The 21908-nt window shown below is 42.9% G+C and overlaps 1 protein-coding gene across 3 annotated transcripts in view; it reads right to left on the bottom strand.

Annotated features, from left to right (window-relative positions):
* Positions 1-283: 283 nt before the first annotated feature.
* The window catches only part of TTC33 (tetratricopeptide repeat domain 33), a 67641-nt gene continuing 46016 nt past the window's right edge, over positions 284-21908 (bottom strand). For all 3 annotated transcript variants that reach the window (XM_006139485.4, XM_014581757.3, XM_006139486.4), the window contains 2 exons: positions 12565-12696; positions 284-1263 (listed from right to left, as the gene is read on the bottom strand). In XM_006139485.4, coding sequence (XP_006139547.1) covers positions 910-1263; positions 12565-12696 — 486 coding nt within the window. In that variant the 3' untranslated portion in view covers positions 284-909. The remainder of the gene's footprint in view (positions 1264-12564; positions 12697-21908) is intronic.

Raw genomic sequence — 21908 nt, 5'->3', positions numbered from 1 at the left:
CTGTATATGGAGGCTTGGAGCTAAGGCTTTGCAGCTTCAACACTCTAGATTTGGGTAGAAGCTGGATATTTTTTTAAGTGCTGGCTAAAATTTTTCAATACTAATTTTTAAGGTAATGATTATATTTCAGAGTAATATACAATACATTTTCAATACTTTCTGAAACAAAATAAACAATAGGCTGCTCAAGTACATAGCATACTAAAAATATAAGGGCACATCTGCCTTCTGGGCATACCTTCTTCCAATGACCCTGCTCCCACAATAATCAGCCACCAGTGACTGGCAGGAAAGTCCCCACTTTATTTACAATATGGAGAAGTCCAAGACCTAAGCATGCAAAATACAACACAATGTACAACATTAGAATAAGGTTCGTTCCATCAGATGTCAAATTTGGGAATAAAACACAGTCTCAAAAATTGCGCTAGGTGCTCCTTCATGCAAGAAGACATTATTGCTCACTTCACCATCTTCAACATTTATAATGTTAATTATTAACAAGTTTGAGCTGTAAGACTTATATCAACTTGCTCTTTTCCAGTTGTTTTTTAAATAACTGACAATTAATTACAGGAGAAACAGCAGATGTTGTTTCATCTGTGCAATTAAGAAATGGAGTTGAATGAAAGCAGTTTTGATAACGTAGTCAAGGTTTTCAAATGATAGTGCAATCTTACAATATGAGTTTTAATATCAACACCTAGTTGATAGTATGGTTGCAGCAGGAATTCAGGTCTGTGTATCTGTTCTTTTCACAATTTCTTTTAAAAATCTTTTCTCTGAAAAAGCTATTTCAGAAATAATGACCCCTTCTATTTTACCCTGTTACACTGCTGCTAAAAAAATTCATCCCACACTTAATAAACGTTACATTTCAAAAGAATACTAGCAAAAGATTATGCTGTACTACCGGGCTCTAATAAAAGCAGTTTCATCGGGGGTTGTAGAACATTCCTCCTTCTCAGTTACGGTCTCTACTGTGCCAGAAGCAGACACAATCACCACTGTTTTAGTTGCTGAAACAGTCTTCTCCTTCTCCGCGATAGCTGCACAAACTGCCACAATCTCATCGCTTTCAAAGTCATAGTCTGGGATTGATTCATGAGCAACATCTGCTTCTTTTGCCTCAGCCTCTGCTGTCTTAGTTTTTGTTGCTTTATTTTGTTGTTCATGCAGCTTTCTTGCCCAGGAAAGGTCCTCCTTCCATAGTTCAGGGCTCACTGGATAGATGTGCAAGGCCACCTGAAAGCTGCGAATTGCCTAAAAATCAACAAAGTAGTTTGTGGGTTTTTTTTTTTAACTGACACATTAAAATCAAAGAGATGAAAACAATCTTCTAGGTTGTTTAATCCACTTAGGTCTAAATGATTGTTTCAGTATGTTTCTATTGCTCTATTCAACCCAGTTTTAAATTATAGCACACTTCCCATTTTCTCTTATAATGCTTATTCATGGTTAATTGGATCTGATTTTTGGAAAATTGAATGTGCATACCTAATTTATGTGAAATAGAACAAATCAGAACAATAACAAATAGACCATGAACAAATTAGGCGCTTCTCAAGAAAACGGTATGTAACTTGTAGTTGTCACATACAAATACCCATTTCATGCATGCAACTATGCTAATTACCAATGCAAATAAGGATTCTAATTGCACACCCAACTGTGTGAAAATCAAGCCCTATGAAAATTCTATTATTTCATATGAGAGTTTGGTAGAGGACTGACTATAATATTCTTTCACATATTTCAAGGTAACAACATTTATACAAATTAGTCAATCCAACAAAATCAAATATAAAACTTTCTTAGTTGGTAATGCCACACTATACTAATTTTCTTTCTCTCCGAAAACACAAACCATTCTGCACAGAAACATAATTGGCAAGCAATTCATAGAATTTCACTGCTATACAAAAAAATGATGGAACACCTTTCAAGCACAATGCAGATGAAGGATCACATGCTGCTAATCCAAAATTATAAAAGTGTTATTTCCCTATAATTATGCATCGTGAACGTACTCGTAAGAGCATTTAACACTAATATGAAAATGACAAAGTTATGTTATCAATTAAAAGAAAAAAATCAAGTCAGAATCATTTTATTTTGTTATTTCCCATTCCTCTGACCTCCTCCTCCCTTCCAATAATCATACAGGAGGGCAAGAGAAAATAGTTGCAGTTTAATTCAAAAGACAAATCTGGATTACTGAGTGGATTTATAATCACGGTTCACGTTGTCCATTTAAATTAACATGTATCTCAAATAGATCTATTATGCACCATCTTGGCCACAAAATAAACAGCTTTCTGGATCATGTAAACCTGATCTAATCAGGGAACTGTGGAAAAAGACAAACTCTCCCATTTTGCAGAGCTGTTCAAAGAAGTGGATAACTTCTGTGAATGATTTAGCTTTCCTACCAAGCAGGAATACTATCTATTCTGAGTGTTCACCCTTCCCTTTGCTAATCCAAATTATTGCTGTCTCCTGCAAATCCAAGTACTGTACTAGGCACTCAAAGATTATCCACGAGAAAATGAAGGCAACAGGAAAAGAGCCAATGTCAGCTCAATTAAAGGCTTTTACACTTAGTTATAAAGGGACAAATTACTGAAATAGCGGGGAAATAGTGGAAAAATGTGGAGCACAAAGTACAACTGATTAGATTTTAAATACAAATGAATTTAAGATTTACTATATGCATTCCTATTATGATCTTACAAATTCACAGTAAAACTAAATTCATTATAAAGTCAGTACCTCTTCACACAAAACTGACAAAACCTTCAAGCCAAAGTATTTTGACTCCTAAAAGCAACCACAGACAAAGCCTTCTGACCAAAGTACAGTAAAACTCCATTAGTCCGGCATCCAATGCTCCGGGACTCCTGATAGTCCGGCACTGTCAGGAACCCGGAAGTGCTGGGGCAGCCGGACAGGCTTCCCCCATTCAGCTGCTGCTGAAACTGACCAGCAGCTGAATCGGGGAACCGGGAGCAGAGCAGCTGGGGTGCTGCCGGGTTGGTCTCGTAGCGCTGCCCCTCGGGGCTGCCAGACCAACCCGGCAGCACCCCAGCTGCTCCGCCCCAGGGGTTCCCGATTCAGCCGCTGCTGAAACAGATCAGTGGCTGATTCCAGGAAGCCTGGGGCAGAGCTGCTCTGCCCGGGGCTTCCTGGAATCAGCCGCTGATGGTCAGTTTCAGCAGCGGCTGAATCCCGACGGCTGGGGCAAAGCAGCTGGGGTGCTGCCGGGTTGGTCCCGCAGCGCCGAGGGGCGGCGCTACGGGACCAACCCGGCAGCACCCCAGCTGCTTTGCCCCAGGCGTCGGGATTCAGCCGCTGCTGAAACTGACCATCAGCGTCAGTTTCACCAGCAGGCTGAATCCGGACGCCTGGGGCAGAGCAGCTGGGGTGCTGCCGGGTTGGTCTCGTAGCGCCGCCCCTTGGCGCTGCGAGACCAACCCGGCAGAACCCCATCTGCTCTGCTCCAGGGGTCCCCAAGTCAGCCGCTGCTGAAACAGATCAGCGGCTGATTCCAGGAAGCCCCCGGCAGAGCAGCTCTGCCCCGGGCTTCCTGGAATCAGCCGCTGATCTGTTTCAGCAGCGGCTGAATTGGGGACCCCTGGGGCAGAGCAGCTGGGGTCCTGCCGGGTTGGTCCCGCAGCGCCGTCCTTTGGCGTTGCGGGACCAACCCGGCAGCACTCCAGCTGCTCTGCCCCAGGCGTCCCCAAGAGAAGCTGGAGTGCTGCTGGGTTGGTGCCGTAGCGCCGCCCCTCGGCGCTGCGGGACCAACCCGTCAGCACCCCAGCTGCTGTATTGCAGGCATCCCCAATTCAGCTGCTGCTGAAACTCACCAGCAGCAGCTGAATCAGGGACGCCTGGAGCAGAGCCGGACTATCGTAAGGGGGGGGCTATGAAGGGTCTGGGGTGGCATCCCCTCCTACCCCACTCCAGACCCCTCATAGCCCCCCCTTCTGATAGTCCGGCATATCTGATAATCCGGCACCCCCTGGGTCCTAAAGGTGCCAGATTATCGGAAGTTTACTGTAGTTTACTTATAAAAGTTTCCATCTGACTGACCCAAATTCAGCTACAACTGGCTACAAAACATTGTTACCTGGGACTGTGCTGCAAATAGGTGGTGATAATGTTGATCTGTAGTTTAGCCTCGCAACCAATTTAGATACTTGACAAGAAAATAAATATGATCAACAGTTGAGCTGCAAAAGTAATGTTTTTCCTTTAACTTAATGGAAATAAGTTAAATATCTCAGTTGCTTCAAAATTCTCTGTCTTCCTTTTGGGTTAAAAGAACTGCTAAATTATTCTTGCCAAGTACAGAGTAATTTATGTATTCTATAACATAAATTTGTTCTGAGTAGGTCATTGGTATTGCTGTTGTTCTGATAAAATGTCATTCAATTTCAAGAAAAACATGATTTTTAAAAATGTTTCTGGAGACATATTGTCAATTCTAAAAGTTCTGAAATCATAAGACTATGGACACAGGGAACCAGTAATTTAATTCTTTCAGAACAGTGTCATTTTACTGATCTTAACTAGCTTTTAACTTTAAGAGAATATTTGCGCAGTGAGTAAATATAATGCATTCAACTGGAACTTCTTAAGTATTAGAAAAAAGAAAACAATAACATCTACTTAAGATTTTAAAGTCCACAGGACAAGGGCATATCATTGTCTGTAATGTACCATCCATACTTACGGCACTGTAAATATAAAATCTAGATTAATAACTGTAGGCAGGTAGACAGATGTTCTAGAGTCAACAATGCTTCACTCAATATTTTGAAAAGTAGCCTGGATACTTAACATGAATACAACCAATCCTGTTCTTTCTTTGTAAGCCTGATATTAAAGCTAAGTATTTGCATATTATAATGCTTAATACAAAGAGGTGCAGACAACTGGTGGGATTAGCTTTATATCAGGTCAAAGCACCACATAAAAAGCAGTACTATAATTTATGGAAAACATTTTAATGTTCACCAATTTCTACCAAAATTACAATTTGAAAACAAAGGAATCCATGAACCTACCCAGCGTTGGTTAGATTATTTTAACTACTGGCTAGTGCCCTCCTATGTAACTCAAAACACCCATACAGAAGGCAAGATGCTGGTTTCTATTCTTATTCCTCATCTATTTTACCACTTTAATCACACAGACCACTGCTTTAAACCAAATTCTGCAGGAAACTACAATTAACAGATGTGCAAATGGGCTACTTTTAATTCGTATTTCTGAAACAGACCTAGCAGAGCGAGGAAGGGAAGAGAACCTAATGTGTAGAACCATAAGTAAGGATCTCTAACTCCTCGTCTCATTGTAGTTCTTCCCACCAAGCAGAGCAAATGGTCTGGCCATATGTAAACTCTAAACTCCTTGTACAAATACTTCTTGTTAGACAAGTGCTTAATTTGTTATGAAAGAGCTTTAAGGGCTCAAGCAATTTATTTTTACAGTAAAACTCCATTGGTCCAGCATCCAATGGTCCAGCACCATCAGGAACCCAGAAGTGCTCCGGGTGCCGGACAATTGGAGCTGCTCTGCAATTTGCTTCCTCAATTCAGCCGCTGCTGAAACTGACCAGCAGCTGAATCGGGGAAGCAGGAGGCAGAGCAGCTGGGGTGCTGCCAGGTTGGTCCCTTAGCGCTGTTCCTGCGGGCTGCGGGACCAACCCGGCAGCACCCCAGCTGCTCTTGGGGACGCCTGTGGAAGAGCAGCTGGAGTGCTGCCATGTTGGTCCCGCAGCGCCGAGGGGTGGCGCTACGGGACCAACTGGGCAGCACCCCAGCTACTCCTGCCCCAGGCGTCCCAAAGTCACACGCTGCTGAAACTGACCAGCAGCTGATTCTGGTCAGCCGCTGGTCAGTTTCAGCAACAGCTGAATTGGGGATGCCTGGGGCAGAGCAGCTGGGGTACTGCAGGGTTGGTCCCGTAGTGCCTGCCCCTCAGCGCTGCGGGACCAACCCAGCAGCACCCCAGCTGCTCCATCCCAAACATCCCCAAGAGCAGCTGGGGTGCTGCCGGGTTGGTCTCGCAGTGCCAAGGGGCGGCGCTACCCGACCAACCCGGCAGTACTCCAGCTGCTCTGCCCCAGGCGTCCTCGATTCACCCGCTGCTGAAACTGACCAGCAGCAGCTGAATCGGGGATGCCTGGGGCAGAGCTGGACTATCGGAAGGGGGGGTTATGAGGGGTCTGGCGTGGCACCCCCTCCACCCCACCCCAGACCCCTGATAGCCCCCCCTTCCGATAGTCCAGCATATTTGATAATCCGGCACCCTCTGGGTCCTAAAAGTGCAGGATTATTGGAAGTTTACTTTCATAACTAATGCAGCAAACTCAGAGGTGGTAGGGCTATGAACTGCCAAACCTAGAGGTGCCAGGTTTGACTCCTGAAAAAATTAAGCACTGCTGTTAGATCTTATGAAAACTCACCAAAGCACAGGAAAACTCAGTAGTTCTTCCTGGCCATGGCTTAACACAGTTACACAGGGGGTCCATGACTTATCTGTGTGGTGGGAAAGATGGAGGTACAATGAGGCATGATTGAAACGATAGTAGAGTGCTATCATAGAATCATAGAATACTAGGACTGGAAGGGACCTCGAGAGGTCATTGAGTCCAGTCCCCTGCCCTCATGGCAGGACCAAGTACTGTCTAGACCATCCCTGATAGACATTTATCTAACCTACTCTTAAATATCTCCACAGATGGAGATTCCACAACCTCCCTGGGCAATTTATTCCAGTGTTTGACTACCCTTACAGTTAGGAACGTTTTCTAATGTCCAACCTTAACCTCCCTTGCTGCAGTTTAAGCCCATTGCTTCTTATTCTATCCTCAGAAGCCAAGTTTTCTCCCTCCTCCTTATGACACTCTTTTAGATACCTGAAAACTGCTATCATGTCCCCCCCTTAATCTTCTCTTTTCTAAACTAAACAAAGCCAATTCTTTCAGCCTTCCTTCATAGGTCATGTTCTCTAGAGCTTTAATCATTCTTGTTGCTCTTCTCCGGACCCTCTCCAATTTCTTGAAATGTGGTGCCCAGAACTGGACACAATACTCCAACTGAGACCTAACTAGCGCAGAGTAGAGCAGAAGAATGACTTCTCATGTTTTGCTCACAACACACCTGTTAATGCATCCCAGAATCATGTTTGCTTTTTTTTTCAACAGCATCACTGTGCTGACTCATATTCAGCTTGTGGTCCACTATAACCCCTAGATCCCTTTCTGCCGTACTCCTTTCTAGACAGTCGCTTCCCATTCTGCATGTGTGAAACTGATTGTTATACCTTTCCAGCAGAATTGTGAACCATTAATAACTACTCTCTGAGTATGATTATCCAGCCAGTTAAGCACTCACCTTATAGTAGCCCCATCTAAGTTGTATTGGCCTGGTTTATTGATAAGAAATTATCAGACACATAGATGAACATAATACACTGGGGGAAGGGAACATGGATTTTATAAAAGGAAATAATGCCTCACTAATCTACTAGGACAAGGGTTCTCAAACTTCATTGCACCGCAAGCCTCTTCTGCTCCCCAACAAAAATTACTACACAACCTCAGGAGGGAGGACTGAAGTCGGAACCTACTTTGGGTTCCCAACCCAGTATGAGAATCACCATACTAGAATTCTTGAGGGTGTCAACTAGGGCTGTCAATTGACCCGCGTTTACGCCTGCGATTAACACAGGACAGGATTAACGCATTAACTTTTTTAACGCATTAATTTTTTAAACACGTTAATTGCAGGTGTTAATGCTGCGCTGCCCCTTTGAAATGTCACTCTGGCACTTCAAAGAGGCAGCGCAAGTGAAACTGGGGAGCAGCTGGAGTGACCAGATGATCCACGACTCCGCATTGCAAAGCCCCTTTGAAGTGCCACAGCGCTTCCAAGGGGCAGCGCTGCATGGAGCCCTGGGTCATCTGGGGACTACAGCTGATCTGGGCTCCAAGCAGTGCTGCCCTGTTGAAACGCCATGGTGGCATTTCAAAGGGTAGGTGCACGCGATTAAATTTTTTAATCACTTGATAGCGCTAGTGTCAACACATACTAGACAATGGTGATCCACTGAACACAGTGTATGTGGACTTTTAGAAAGCATTTGGCAAGGTCCTTTACTAAAGACTCTTTAACAAAGTAAATAGTCATGGGAAAAGAGGGAGGTCCTCTCATAGGGTGTGTCTAGTCTACAGGCTTTTGTCAACAAAACTATACCTGCATCTACACTACCGCTGAGTTCTGTCAACATAATGTCAATAGAAGTTGGCAGTTTTGTCAACGGCAGTAAACCTCATTCTACGAGGAATAATGCCTTTTGTCAACAGAGTTCTGTTGACAGAAGGCGTTATTGCATCTACACTGTCCTTTGCATCTACACTCTCATGTCGACAAAGCAGCTTGCTTTGTCGACAGAACTGGATGTAGTCTAGACGCTCTTTGTTGACAGAAGCTGTGTCAACAGTATCCGTCGACAAAGCCTCTGTCAACAAAAGCCTGTAGTCTAGACGTACCCATAGATCTGCAACTGGTTAAAAAGACAGGAAACAAAGGGTAGAAATATATGGCCAGTTTTCACAGTGGAGAGCATAGGTTCTCAAGGATCTGTACTAGGATCAGTGCTTTTCAACATATTCATAAGTGATCCGGACAAAGGAGTGAACAGCGAGGTAACAAAATCTGAACATGACACAAAATTAGCCTCTCCACCCACCCCCATGAAAAACAAAGTTTTGCCTCGCCAAATGGAGGTGTGAACACTGTTCTGCTGGCAGGAGAGCGCTCTCCTACCGACAAAGTGAAATGGACTTGTCAGGGGGGAAGTATTTTGTTGGCAAAAGTATGGGCAAACAGCATTCACACGTGCTGATGTTTAGCAACAGGACTGTGTTGATGCAACCTTGTTGTTTAAAACTGCATAGCATAGACATACACGAAGTCTCATCTCCTACAAAACACAGGCCATATAATATCACCAATTTGCAAAACTTCAGATATGCATGAGTTTGTATGTAAAACATCATCTTGTGAGATCGAGACAACAAAAAATAGACATTGCACATACGTATACAACTTTCAAATATTATTTGTCACATTTTTTCAAATATGATAAAGGCACTAGTCTTCATTGACAATTCTATTTACATTTTTTTTAAAAAGAACTCTTAGAGCGATCCAGCCACAAAAACAACAAAAAATACTTCTTATTGATTTCTCATAAATGTCAGTCTAAACATTACACCTTTAATGATTGTCTTTTAAATAGGATTCTGAATTCCCTGTAAATGTATTATTCTTGGATCATCACACAGCTGCCAAGCCATATGTGTTACAAAAGATCAAATAAAATAAAGCAAATATTATTAATCATTTTACTGATGGTTTTTTGCCTTCATTACATTTGTTTTCATCTATAGTTCTGCTTGGTTGTACTTTCAAATTAAAACAGCCAGAAAATTTCACACACAAATATGAATGTCATACATTTAATTATCACAAACATTCGGGTCTCACCCATAATTGCTCTTTATGGGAAGACACCTAGCTTGAATATTTGAGGGAGATATTTGTTTTATTTGTAGTTCCAGTTCAGTAGTCTATGCCTTAATGGGAGCTTTTCCTAGGGGACTTTTTTATTTTTGTAATTTGGTCCTGAGATACGATGATCAGAAATCTAAAACTCTGCTACACTAGCCTTAAGTATCCACTTGTTTACTTCTGGCATAAACATCTCCATGCTTTCTTCTGTACTGACTGCTTTGAATGGCATGACTAGTCCTGAAGACCATCCTCTACTCCCCTCCTTCACAAGATCTACTTCTGAAACACTAGTAAGGCAAGATAAGTTGTGGAGCTGTTATTCATTTATTTTGTTTTATTGTATTTAAAAATAAGATAAATAATTGTAAACCATTATTAAAAATGTCAACATCAATAACTTGCAAGCTTTCAACTCAATGTGATTCCAGATCTCTGTATATTTTGTTTTACACAATGTACAAACTAGGCATAGAAGAGGTAAGTTAAAAAGGCAACCATGTATTCACTGAAAATCTTAGCCATTACACAGTTTTGGGTGCTGCAATATAAAGCTTAAATAAGCTTTATACGGCAGAACCTGCAATGAAGCCTCCCTGGGAGTGGAGCCCACCAGCCCTTGCCAGCTCTGCTCCTAGGGAGGCGGCTTTACTGCCACAGTGAAGCCACCTCTTCAGGACCCTGGCCAGCAGTGGCTGCCCGCTCCACTCCCCCGGGGAGGAGGCTTTGCTGCCACCATCCTGGGAGCCAGCCTGCAGGGGCTGCCTACTCTGCTCCTGGGGAGGCAGGAGCTGTTGGTTCCACTCCTGGGGAGGCTTGGCTGCCATAGTGAAGCCACTTCCCCAGGAACGGAGCCAGCAAGAGTTGCTGGCCTCACTCCAGGGGAGGAGGCTTTGCTGCAGACTCTGCAGCTGGATCCTCAGGAGGGGGCCAGTAGAACCTTCTGGCCCTGCTCCCGAGGAGCCAGCATGTAATTTGTGGTAGGAGGGCCAGGCTGGGCCTGCCACAGACGGGGTTGTTCCAGCCAGCCAACTGGAACAGCCCCTGCCTGCGGTGGGCTCTGTGGGGCAGAATCAGCCCTCCACCAGGAGCAGGAATGGACCTGCTCCAGCCCCTACAGTTAACCAGAACCAGAAAGCATTACCCGTTTAGAATGATGCTTGCTGGTTAACCAATAAACCTTTCGCATCCCTAGTACAATCCATCAGGGACAGAATGAGGGACTGTGGGGATTCTAAGTAGCTGACAGCACTAAATCACCATAGAATAATTACACTGAGCTCCTGGGTGAGGACCCTGCAAAGCTTGTCTTGGCAGAAAGTACCACCCCACAAAACCTGAATTCAGCCCCTACTTGAGACAGACCCTATATTCTGGCTTTCGATCCTGGCTTGTGTTTGACTTCATTATTTAATTGCTGTCTGTAACCTGGTGCCCAACCCTGATCTCCTGGTAACCTGACCCTGCCAGCCTCTTGGCTCTCACTTTGCATCTCACCTTCCTTGGACTTTGGCCTCTCAGCAACCTCACCTTGCCTGCCTCCTAATGTCTGAATTTCAATCTGCCCACTGGCCTGTCTTGAACTCTTGCCTGATTTGGCCAGACTCCTGCTCCAACCATTAGGTGTGACCACCCATGTCCTGACCATGACACATAAGCACCAACGTTCCCATTAATTTTTTCCATCTGTGTGCACTGAGGCATGTGGAGATGTGCAACACCAGTAGAATCATATGTTGCCAGCTATGTTTGCTGTGGGTTTTCTGCACATCAGCTGGGTGGCATCTGAATCCCTCCTGCGTGGCTGCCCAAGTTCTCATCTTACAGGGAACGCTAATAACTACCCATCACAATTAACTCTGGGCATAATGTACCTACATTTCTTAAACACACTGTAAAATTAATGTACCAGTGCAAAACTAGGTATAATAGAGGTATAAAATAATTGATTCCCAAAATTAAGAATTCTAATGGAGAAGACACCTTACCCCTGGTTTCATATACAGTAAACTTCTGATAATCCGGCACCTTCAGGACCCAGGGGGTGCTGGATTATCAGATATGCCGGACTATCGGAAGGGGTGGCTATGAGGGTTCTGGAGTGGGTTGGGAGGGGCTTCCTGGAATCAGCCGCTGATCTGTTTCAGCAGCGGCTGAATCGGGGACGTCTGGAGCAAAGCATCTGGGGTGCTGCTGGTTGGTCCCGTAGCGCCGTCCCCAGTTGCTCTGCCCCAGGCGTCCCCAAGAGCAGCTGGAGTGCTGCCGGGTTGGTCTCGCAGCCCCGAGGGGCAGCGCTACAGGACCAACCCGGCAGTTCCCCAGCTGCTCTGCTCCTGGTTTCCCCGATTCAGCTGCTGGTCAGTTTCAGCAGCATCTGAATGGGGGAAGCCTGTCCGGCTGCCCCAGCACTTCCGGGTTCCTGATGGTGCCGGACCATCAGGAGTGCCGGAGCATTGGATGCCGGACTAATGGAGTTTTACTGTACATATGCTAAATCATAAAATTTCTCCTTGTGGAAAAGAACAAGGTTTTGTTTAGATGAGTGTTTCACCCACTGATGTAGTTACATTGATGTAGCTGTACAGGTATAAACCCCTATTATAGACAAGCTGCACTAGTGTAGACAACACCTTGTACAGGTGTAGTGTATCTGATCTCAAACCATGGTAAAATGCATTGCATACAAATAGGCATCTGAACTTGTGTAGTTAGATACATCTCCCATGTAAATAAGGTGAAAAGCCATGATCTGATCAGGTCTTTCACTAACCCAACAATAAACTTACACAGGAAGTGTTTGTTAAGAAACAAATTAGGAGAGATTACTGGAAATAAAAGCAACAATAATCTTTTGCCTTGTTTACATTTGGGTATTATAAAGAAAGTAAATTACTTTGTCATTTCAGTACTTTTACTCTATCACACGTGATTCTGAATTCATGATTTCTATGTTCAGGTCTTTGATATGGCTGTTTCTTACCAGTCCTATTTCTCCTAATCCAAGCTGAGCACGTCCCAAAGTCTGCCATGCCTCCCAAGAATGCGGATTTCGCTGGATGGCCATTTCTGCTGCATGCACTGCTGGGAACATCTCATGTAGAGCCATCAAGACCTATGAAAAATAGTATGTGTAGGTCAGGTAGGGATATCCAAAAATCTCAAGCAGTTAATGGAAAATCATTAATGACTAGCGTGGCAAAAGCCAGAGAGCCCTCTCCTATGGATTGTGCATAGATATATTGGCTCTAAGGGATCTCCCAGTTGCACTGAGAGGAGCACAACTTGTACTTGTAGGAACTGAAAAATTCTATTTCTTTTGTTTTTTATAGTGCAAATATTTGTAATAAAAATAAAGTGAAAACTGTAAACTTTGTATTCTGTATTGTAATTGAAATCAATGTACTGTATTTGAAAAGGTAGAAAATATCCAAAAATATGGATATAAATGATATTCTATTAACAGTGTGATTAATCATGATTAATTTTTTAATCGCACAATTCATTTTTAATTGCTTTATGGTTCTAATTAAAATATAGTAATATTCACCTGGAGGTTGGCTTTACAATCAAATCCAATCAGTAATACGAATTATTACTTCTTACTCACATTACTTTGGAATTATTTAAGCCTTACATTCTTGTGAGTTTGACTGAAGAAAACTCCTGCTTTAGATTAGCTCAATGTATTGTTATGACTGGATCAGTTTAATACATATGGGCACATACTAAGTATAGTGAAAGTGATCTGCTTTCTTGCTCCAAGAACTTGGTTTCAAAGTGCTGATGAATGAAATTCTTCATAGTTATAGTCAATAGTTTTTAGCAGACTCAATAGATAATTATTATTCCTCCAGGCTTTGACCTACCTGCTACTTCTGTCACCTAGTTTTCTGCAATTAACTTTAATTCTTTCAGTGCTAAATCTACCACTATTTTCCCATTTTAAAAGTAATCTTTAAAAATGTAGGTCTTTGATGTCTATATTTTTCTACTTTACTAATGTCTTAATAGATCAAAATAAATACTTTAAGATAAAAAATTGAAAATTTATTTTGCTTACTTCACTAGGTGTAAAGTCTGGCATGTTACTGAACCATTACAACATTTCATTAATAATCAGATTTACAAAAAATTGTAAACCACCTATTATGAGAGCATTTAGAATGCAGAACACAGAGTGGATATCATATTTACATTAATAATACTTACTGAAACTCCAAAAGAAATATAGTAATTATTATATATGAGAGCACAGAGTTCATGTAGATCAGTATCCTGGCCCTGACAATGCTATCAGAGGAAGAATTCCTGCCCCACTCACACTCCACATTAGATCTCCTCCGAATGCCTAGACTGACTTAAAACCTGAAGCATGTGACTTCTTATCCCTTCCTAAAGCTGTATATTCTTGTTATCCATTTATCCAAATAAATGTACAATTCCTTTCTTAATCTTCTTACATTCTTGGCCTTAATTACTTCCTATGGCAATAAGTCTCAAAGACTAAATGTGTATTGTTTTAAAAAGTATATCCTTTTACCAGTTTTGATTTTTCTACCTTCTAAAAGGAGCAATGAACTCAGGAAAGGTGGAATCCTATGTCTGTAGGGAATGGCACTTCGGGCAACGGATTATTTATCAGTTATAAGTATCCATGCCTGGAGACTTAACTAAAAATTAGGATCTAAATGCATAAAACAATTGTTCTATATATGTTCTTTCTGATTTCTAATTGAAAGCAGCCACAAACTCATATGGGATGTGTGCATTTGCCAATCCAATGTTTTTACTAACATCAATAAGCTTTACATTGCATATTACGTGAAGATACTTGTACACCACTTTGAATATAAGAAGTACTGTTTAATATTATTATTACTCCAATGAACCCTAGTTCACTGATATTGAAATATATTTAAAATTGATATGTAAGGGGTCCTAAAACTTCTTGCAAACACCTACAAGAAAGCTGTATGCATAATTTTCTCCACACTTGGGACTTTTTCCAAGTGAGCCATACAAGTGTTTAGCAAATGGTGCAGTAACAATGGTGCAATTTAACTTTTCTTTGTACATTCTGAACTGTAAATTCAAAAGAAGGTAGTATATGTTTGCTCATAACATTTTCTATGTACTTAATGTCTCTACACGGGAGCCAACAGCCTCGCCAAGTCACAGGGGGGAGAGAGGGAGCTGGCTCTGTGCTTCCAGAAAGGGTGGGGCCTCAAGAGGAAGGGCAGGGGCAACCAGCCTTCAGTGCTGCCAGACTATGGCATGTGCGCCCCCAAGCCACTCCTTAGTGCTGCCCAGAGTGGTGGCAGTGGCATGGAGCCCCAGGCCCTTCTGAATTGCTGGACCCTGGGGCAACTGTCCCCTTTAACTTCCTTTCCCCCCATCGACAGGCCTGTGTCTGTATGTAGTTATGTATGCCCCAGTGACAGCAATGCAAAGATTCTCAGCCACTTCTGTGGGCTTTGAATCAAATCCTAGTTAAGCAATTACAGTACACATGTCCCATATGGGTTTTTGTAAACCAGGGGTGGAAAACCTAAGGCCCAGGGACTAGATGCCGCCACCAGCAAACTTAGATCCGGCCCCCGAGGCTCAGGGTTTCCCCCTCCCAGCATTGGGGAGCCCATGCTGGCGCTCCAGTTCTCCTGCTGGCCCACCACAGGACTGGAGCATACAAAATCTACTAGCCTGGCTCCCCCCACTCTCCCAAGCTTTGCTGTGCAAGGGGAATGTAGAGAAGTGTCCTTCTCAGTCAGGGACCACATCAGTGAGGGTTTGAGGAGATGGGTTTCTTTTTTGCTTCTTGTGTGCAGCCCCCGACTGATTTTTCTGTGGGTTAGTGGCCCCCGACCCAAAAAAGGCTCCCCAACCCTATAAACAGGGCTCGACAAATTATAGAAAACCCTACTCGCCAGACAAAAAAGGGACTTGCCACCCCCACCGTGTGACCCCCACCACGCAGGCGCGTGCCACCTGGAGAACGGGACAACCAGGATGGCTTCTGTGATGGGGCGGGGCCACTCAGCAGCGGCGAGGATGACCCGTCCCGCACTTCAATGGCGCCGACCCCCGTGCTGCATGGGCAGCGCAGAGTTCTGACAGCGGTCTGTGCTGCTTGCTCCCGTGCGGCCGCCCAGCTGAGCAGTGTGGCCAAGTCCTAGGTCAGGAGCCGGAAGCGGGGCGGGGCCGCACGTGGGCTTAGCGTGGGGCCAGAGTGTACGTGTGTCCCTGACATCAGGGGAAGAGGAGCCAGTGAAAGAGAGCGCCGCATTCAAAAGGGGAGCAGAGGAGAGCAGAAGAGAGGAGGGAGGAGACGGAGGAAGAGGGGAGAACAGAGGAGTGAGCTAGAAGATAGCAGTGGGCGGAGGAGTGAAGGGTGAGAACGGAGGAGGACGGGAGTCAGAGGAGGTCAGAGAAGGCATGAGGGAGACAGGGAGTGGAGAGAGCAGAGCATGGGAGCAGAGAACGTGAAAGGAGAAGCGGAGGTAGGAAGCAGCCCAGAGTGGAGACACTAAGGAGCCCCATCTTGGGCTGCTTCCTACCTCCGTTTCTCCTTTCACGTCCTCTGCCCCCACGCTCTGCTTCACTCCCCGTCTCCCTCCTGCCTTCTCTGACCTTCTCCGTCTCCTGTCCCCCTCCGCTCTCACCCTTCACTCCTCCGCCCACCGCCGTCTTCTAGCTCACTCCTCTGTTCTCCCCTCTCCCTCCGTTACTCTCCTCCGTCTCCTCTCCCTTCTGCCTTCCTCCGCTGCTCTCCTTTGAATGCAGCGCTCTCTTTCACCAGCGCCTCTCCCCCTGATGTCAGGGATGTACTCACACTCTGGCCCCGCCCCCACTTCCGGCTCCCATCCCAGGACTCAGCCCTCCTGCATGCCGCTCAGCTGGGCGGACGCATGGGAGCAAGCGGCACAGACCGCTGTCAGAATGCCGTGCTGCCCGTATAGCACGGGGGTCGGCACCATTGAAGTGCGGGTTGGGTCGCCCTCACCACCACGGGGCGGTTCTGCCGCGTCACAGCTCGCCAGCTGCCAAAATCTACTTGTCAATGGCGAGTGGATTTGTCCAGCCCTGCCTACAAACATACACTTCCTGCCCTCAATTAGGACCTGAAAGCCTCATTTCCTTTCTTCAAAAATTCTTAAAATTTATGTACCCAATAAAATAAAACAGATGTTCATGAAAATATGAACAGGTGATTATTTAGTTTCTGTCTGTAAATATTTACGGATTCTTACTATGTCTTCAGACAGCATATTTATTTAAGCTTTTTATTAAACAGCAAAGTAATCTGTACATTTACAATATATTATTTTATAGTTCAGTAAATTAGAACACTGCTACATATTAATATAAAATATCCCTAACAGACCTAACTAATTAAGAGGACTAAAGATACACACATTTTACGCAAATAGTTCCTTCTGTGCTAATCCTGAAAACATACCCTAACAGCTGAATGTGTCAGAGGGGTAGCTGTGTTAGGCTGTAACTGTTAAAAAGAGGAGTCCTAATAAGTTTGTTCGTCTCTAAAGTACAACAGCTCATGAGCTTTCGTGGGGAAAACCCACTTCATCAGATGAGCTGTAGTAGAAATTACAGAATCCAGGATATATATAACAGCAAAAGAAGTTATCTGTCAATTGTAGAACCAGTGTTAATGAGGCTAATTAAGTCAGGGTGGTGGGTCTCATGTGCATCATTTGATGTGGAGATGCAACTATAAAAAGAGGTTGCCTTTGTAGTACATTAACCAATTAAAATCTTTATTCAAGCCTAAGTTGATAGTGTTGAATTTGTAAAAAACTCCAGTTCAGACGTCTCCCTCTGTAATCAGGCGATAAAGTTCATTTGTAGAAAGATGGCTACTTTTAAATCTAATACTGAATGTCCAGGGAGCTTAAAACGTTCCCCAACAGGTTTATGTGTATTACTATTCCTGATGTCTGATGTGTGTCCATTTATCCCTTGTCACAGAGACTGTCCAGTTTGGATAATATACATGTCAGAGGGACACTGCTGGCACCTGATGTTATATGTTTTCATTAGTGGATGTACAGTTATATGAGTCCCTGATGGTATGGCTTTTATGGTTAGGTCCTTTTGTGGTGTCACTTTTATAGATATGTGGACAGAGTTGGCAACGGGATTTGTTGCAGGGATAGGTTATGGGTTAAGTTTTTCTGTGGTGTGTGTGGGGCTACTGGTTAAGTATTTGCGTCAGGTTTGGGGGCTGTCTGTAGGTAAGGACTGGCCTGTCTCCCAAGGTCTGTGAGAGCGAGGGATAGTTTCCCAGAACAGGTTGTATATTGTCAGTGATGTGCTAGAGGGGTTTAAGCAGGATGCTGTAGGCAATCACCAGTGGTGTTCTGTTATTTTTCTTCTCGGGCCTATCTTGAAGTAGGGGACTTCTGGGTACTCTTCTGACTCTGTCAATCTGTTTCCTCACTTCTCCAGCTGGGTATATCAAGCAATCTTTAAACTTAAATATGCACCTGGGGAAGTGAGGAAAAGACCTCCAAGTGATTCTAAACAATCCTTGCAGTTAATGCCAAGAAAGTCTAAGTAGGAATCACATTCTGTAATGAGTTACTCACACAATGACAATTCAACACTTTTTCTGACAAATTTATTTTTTGCTCAGTGAATGTATTATTGTTCCTCTAAATTTGTAGTTAACAAATTAATTGTCTGATTGAAGTTGGTTTGATGGGTTGGAACAAATTATCTAAGTGTAAGAAAATACTGTTTAAATATTAACAATAATATTTTTTGAATGAATTACATATTCCAATTTTGGCATAAACAATATTTTCACTGTTCAGACTAGTGCCTTTAAAAGCAGAAGGGCATCAAATTACACAAAAGTTATGCTTACTGGAAGTTAGTTAACAGAAGTCATACCGTAAATGACATCTGTACTAGCCATTTGCTTGCAAATATAAGAACGCTGCCAATTTACGTAATGCCCAAAATTTAGGTTTTATATTAAAAAAAAGGTTTTAGACAACTGCACAGGTAAGAAATTATTTCTTTACATTTTCAAAATATGTTTATATTTGAACATTCTCATGCACAGCTGTGAATGTGATCACAAAAGTATGAATGAAGGTCAAGTTCTTGGTCCTTAGCTTCAAGGTACTCCATGGCCTGAGTCCCAGGTGGCGAAAAGATCATCTAAAGCTCCAGGACAAAGCTGGTGGTTGGCAACTGCAAGGGAACTCTCAACTATAAGCAAAAAATTTGTGCAGGAGAGGGCTACTCTGAGACTATGGAATTCGCTTCCCCAGCAACTAAAAACTGTCACAAACCTTACCTCTTTCTGCTCCAAGAGTAAAGTGCATTTCTTTGCTCTTACCTACTTCTAATATAAACAAATAGAAACAGGTACATTTATATTTAAAAAACTGAAAGACTCACACACTAGCAAAAGAAGACACTCTGCTGGACATGTTTCCCTCTCTGGAGGGAGGAGGAGAGAACAAACAACATATGACAGATGCATTGCTTACTACCATGATGAGTGAGGTATAAAAATAAAGAATACAAAAAAGCTCTGCTGAAGGGCTCACATATAATTAACTAAGTAATAAACATAGATTAATAATTCCAAGGCCAGACATGACCACTGTGTTCACTAGACTAAACTCTTTTATAACACAGGCCACAGAATTGTTCTCAACATAATTCCTAGGACATATCTTTTAGAGGAAAAAAATCCAACCTTGAGTTTAAAATGTTCAGTGATGGAAAATCCACCATAATCCTTGGAAAATTGTTCCAGTGGCTAATTACCCTCTTTGTCAAATATGTACATTTTATTTTCAGCTTGGATTTGACTAGCTTCAACTTCCAGCCATTGGATCATGTTATACCATACCCAATAAACTGACAAGTCCAGTTGTAAATATTTGTTCCCCATGTAGACTGTGAACCACAGACTGTAATCAAGTCATCTCTTAACCTTCACTTTATTAAGCTATATAGATCAAGCTTCTTGAATCTGTCACTATAGAGCATATTTTTCTAATCCTTTAGTTATTCTAGTGGGTAATCTCAAGTCCCCTTCCAATTTGTCAATACCCCTCTTTAATTATGGACACCAAAATAAGACACAGTATTCCAGCAGCAGTCATACCTCTGCTTTGATTCAAGATTTCCTTATTTATGAATTTAAGGGTCACATTAGTCCCTTTACCTACAGTGTTGCACTAGAAGTTCACATTCAGCTGATTATCGAACATGACACTGTAATCTTTTTCATAGTCGCTGCTTTGCAGGTTAGATTCCTATAAGTATGGTCTATATTCTTTATTCCTAGATGTACAGAAGAGATCATATCAGTGATGCACAGCAGGCATGTTTTACCGTAGTGTGGCTAAATTCAGAAGTAGTCTGGCCACTAACATTGTTATGATAGATAAGAGGCAAAAAGAAGCAAATCACCCACATGAACAGGAAAAAAAAACCCTAAAATACCTTAAATAAAAACACAAAATGGCTTACTAAAAGCTTAACTGAAAAGTAAAATAATGTAATAGAATGTTTGAACCCATAGATCTCATCTTTTCTCCCTCTTACTGGCTCCTCATTTCCAATTCAAAAGCATAGTACAAACAGATGGGAAATCTTATTTTTCTACTTAGGTAAAAGGGGGACATAAGCACATGAACATGCATAAAATAATGGCATCCAGTAACTTTGCCATTGAAGCCACTGAGAGCTCATCAGTTTTCTTAATCCATATAGCTGATACTGAAAACTCATTCAGGGCTCAGTTACAACTTAATTCAAACTGGTCTGTAAATACATCCCTCATTTAAGATAATTGAATCAGGGAAGGAGACATACCTAAAACAGGACTAATACATTCTGCCCAGGAATTAACACCATATGGTAGGTGGGAGGGTTCCACTTGGTATTGCAACTAGGGCTGTGTCCAGACTCCATGCCTCCGTCGACGGAGGCATGTAGATTAGCGAGATCGGAAGAGGGAAATGAAGCCGCGATTAAAATAATCGCGGCTTCATTTAAATTTAAATGGCTGCCCCGATCTGCCGATCAGCTGTTTGTCGGCAGATCGGGAGAGTCTGGACGCGATGCCCCGACAAAGAAGCCTTTCTTCATCGACACAGGTAAGCCTCGTGAAACCAGGTTTACCTGTGTCGATGAAGAAAGGCTTCTTTGTCGGGGCATCGCGTCCAGACTCTCCCGATCTGCCGACAAACAGCTGATCGGCAGATCGGGGCAGCCATTTAAATTTAAATGAAGCCGCGATTATTTTAATCGCGGCTTCATTTCCCTCTTCCGATCTCGCTAATCTACATGCCTCCGTCGACGGAGGCATGGAGTCTGGACACAGCCTAGGTGTGTAAATGAACACACAGAAGCAAAGAAGGGACAAGAAGAGAGCTAGAGGCAGAAGCATCAAAACAAGAAAGCCATGACATAACCTGCAAGCGTAGTGAGTCTTGGAAAAATTAGAGAGCTTTGGGTCTGTTGCCTAAAGAGGTCAGGAGCACAAAGCTAAAAAGTTGCTTCTTTTGTTCTTGATTCCTTCTCAGTTTGGAGAAGTGGGACTTTGTACTTTCCTTGTAAATAAACAAAACTGCATCAAAGAAATTGCAGACTCCAGCTTTTTCTAATTGGAACAGCCTCATAACCCCAAAATTTGACTAGCTGCATGGGAAGAAAAGGGACAACATTACATATCAAAGTTTCAGTGTAGTGTTGGTGGACACTGGAGCCTTAATCCGTCAGAACAACCCTGACGATTGAGACTAATCAATGTATTTAAACTAAATTCATCTTCCTTCAAAGTTTGTGCAATGAGTGTGCATGTGTGTGTCATACCACATAAACTTTTTTTTTTTGAGAGAGAGGGAGGGGAGAGAGGAAGGAGGTGGCAATAAACTAAATCTTCGGTAAGATCATATGGATTTTTAATGGTAGATTCAAAGATTTACCACTTAGATTTACTAGATTTACCTACCTGGAGTAACAGTAATATAATTTTTAAATGTCTCAATTTAAAATTTACACTTAGATATTTGCCAAATTCATACCTAGACAGAGATGTTATCATGGTATGCTTGACACGGTTAACAATTCTCTAACTTGTAGAACATTCCCTGTTGTGCTGAAAGGGGAAAAAGAGGATCTATCCCTGACCCTGTAACAAGCAATATTTAATAAATTCAGGGACCAAAATCCAGTTGAACTCTTATTACACACCCAAACGGCGGCAGGGCTTTAGGTATAATCTATTGAAGACTACAATGTAACTTTGGATTTCTAAATTAACAAAGAATTTTC

The sequence above is a fragment of the Pelodiscus sinensis genome, chromosome 6 (genome assembly GCF_049634645.1).
Source record: "Pelodiscus sinensis isolate JC-2024 chromosome 6, ASM4963464v1, whole genome shotgun sequence".
Lineage (NCBI taxonomy): Eukaryota > Metazoa > Chordata > Testudines > Trionychidae > Pelodiscus > Pelodiscus sinensis.
The sequence above is the reverse complement of the archived record's forward strand: the minus strand, read 5'-3'. Positions and strand labels throughout refer to the sequence as shown.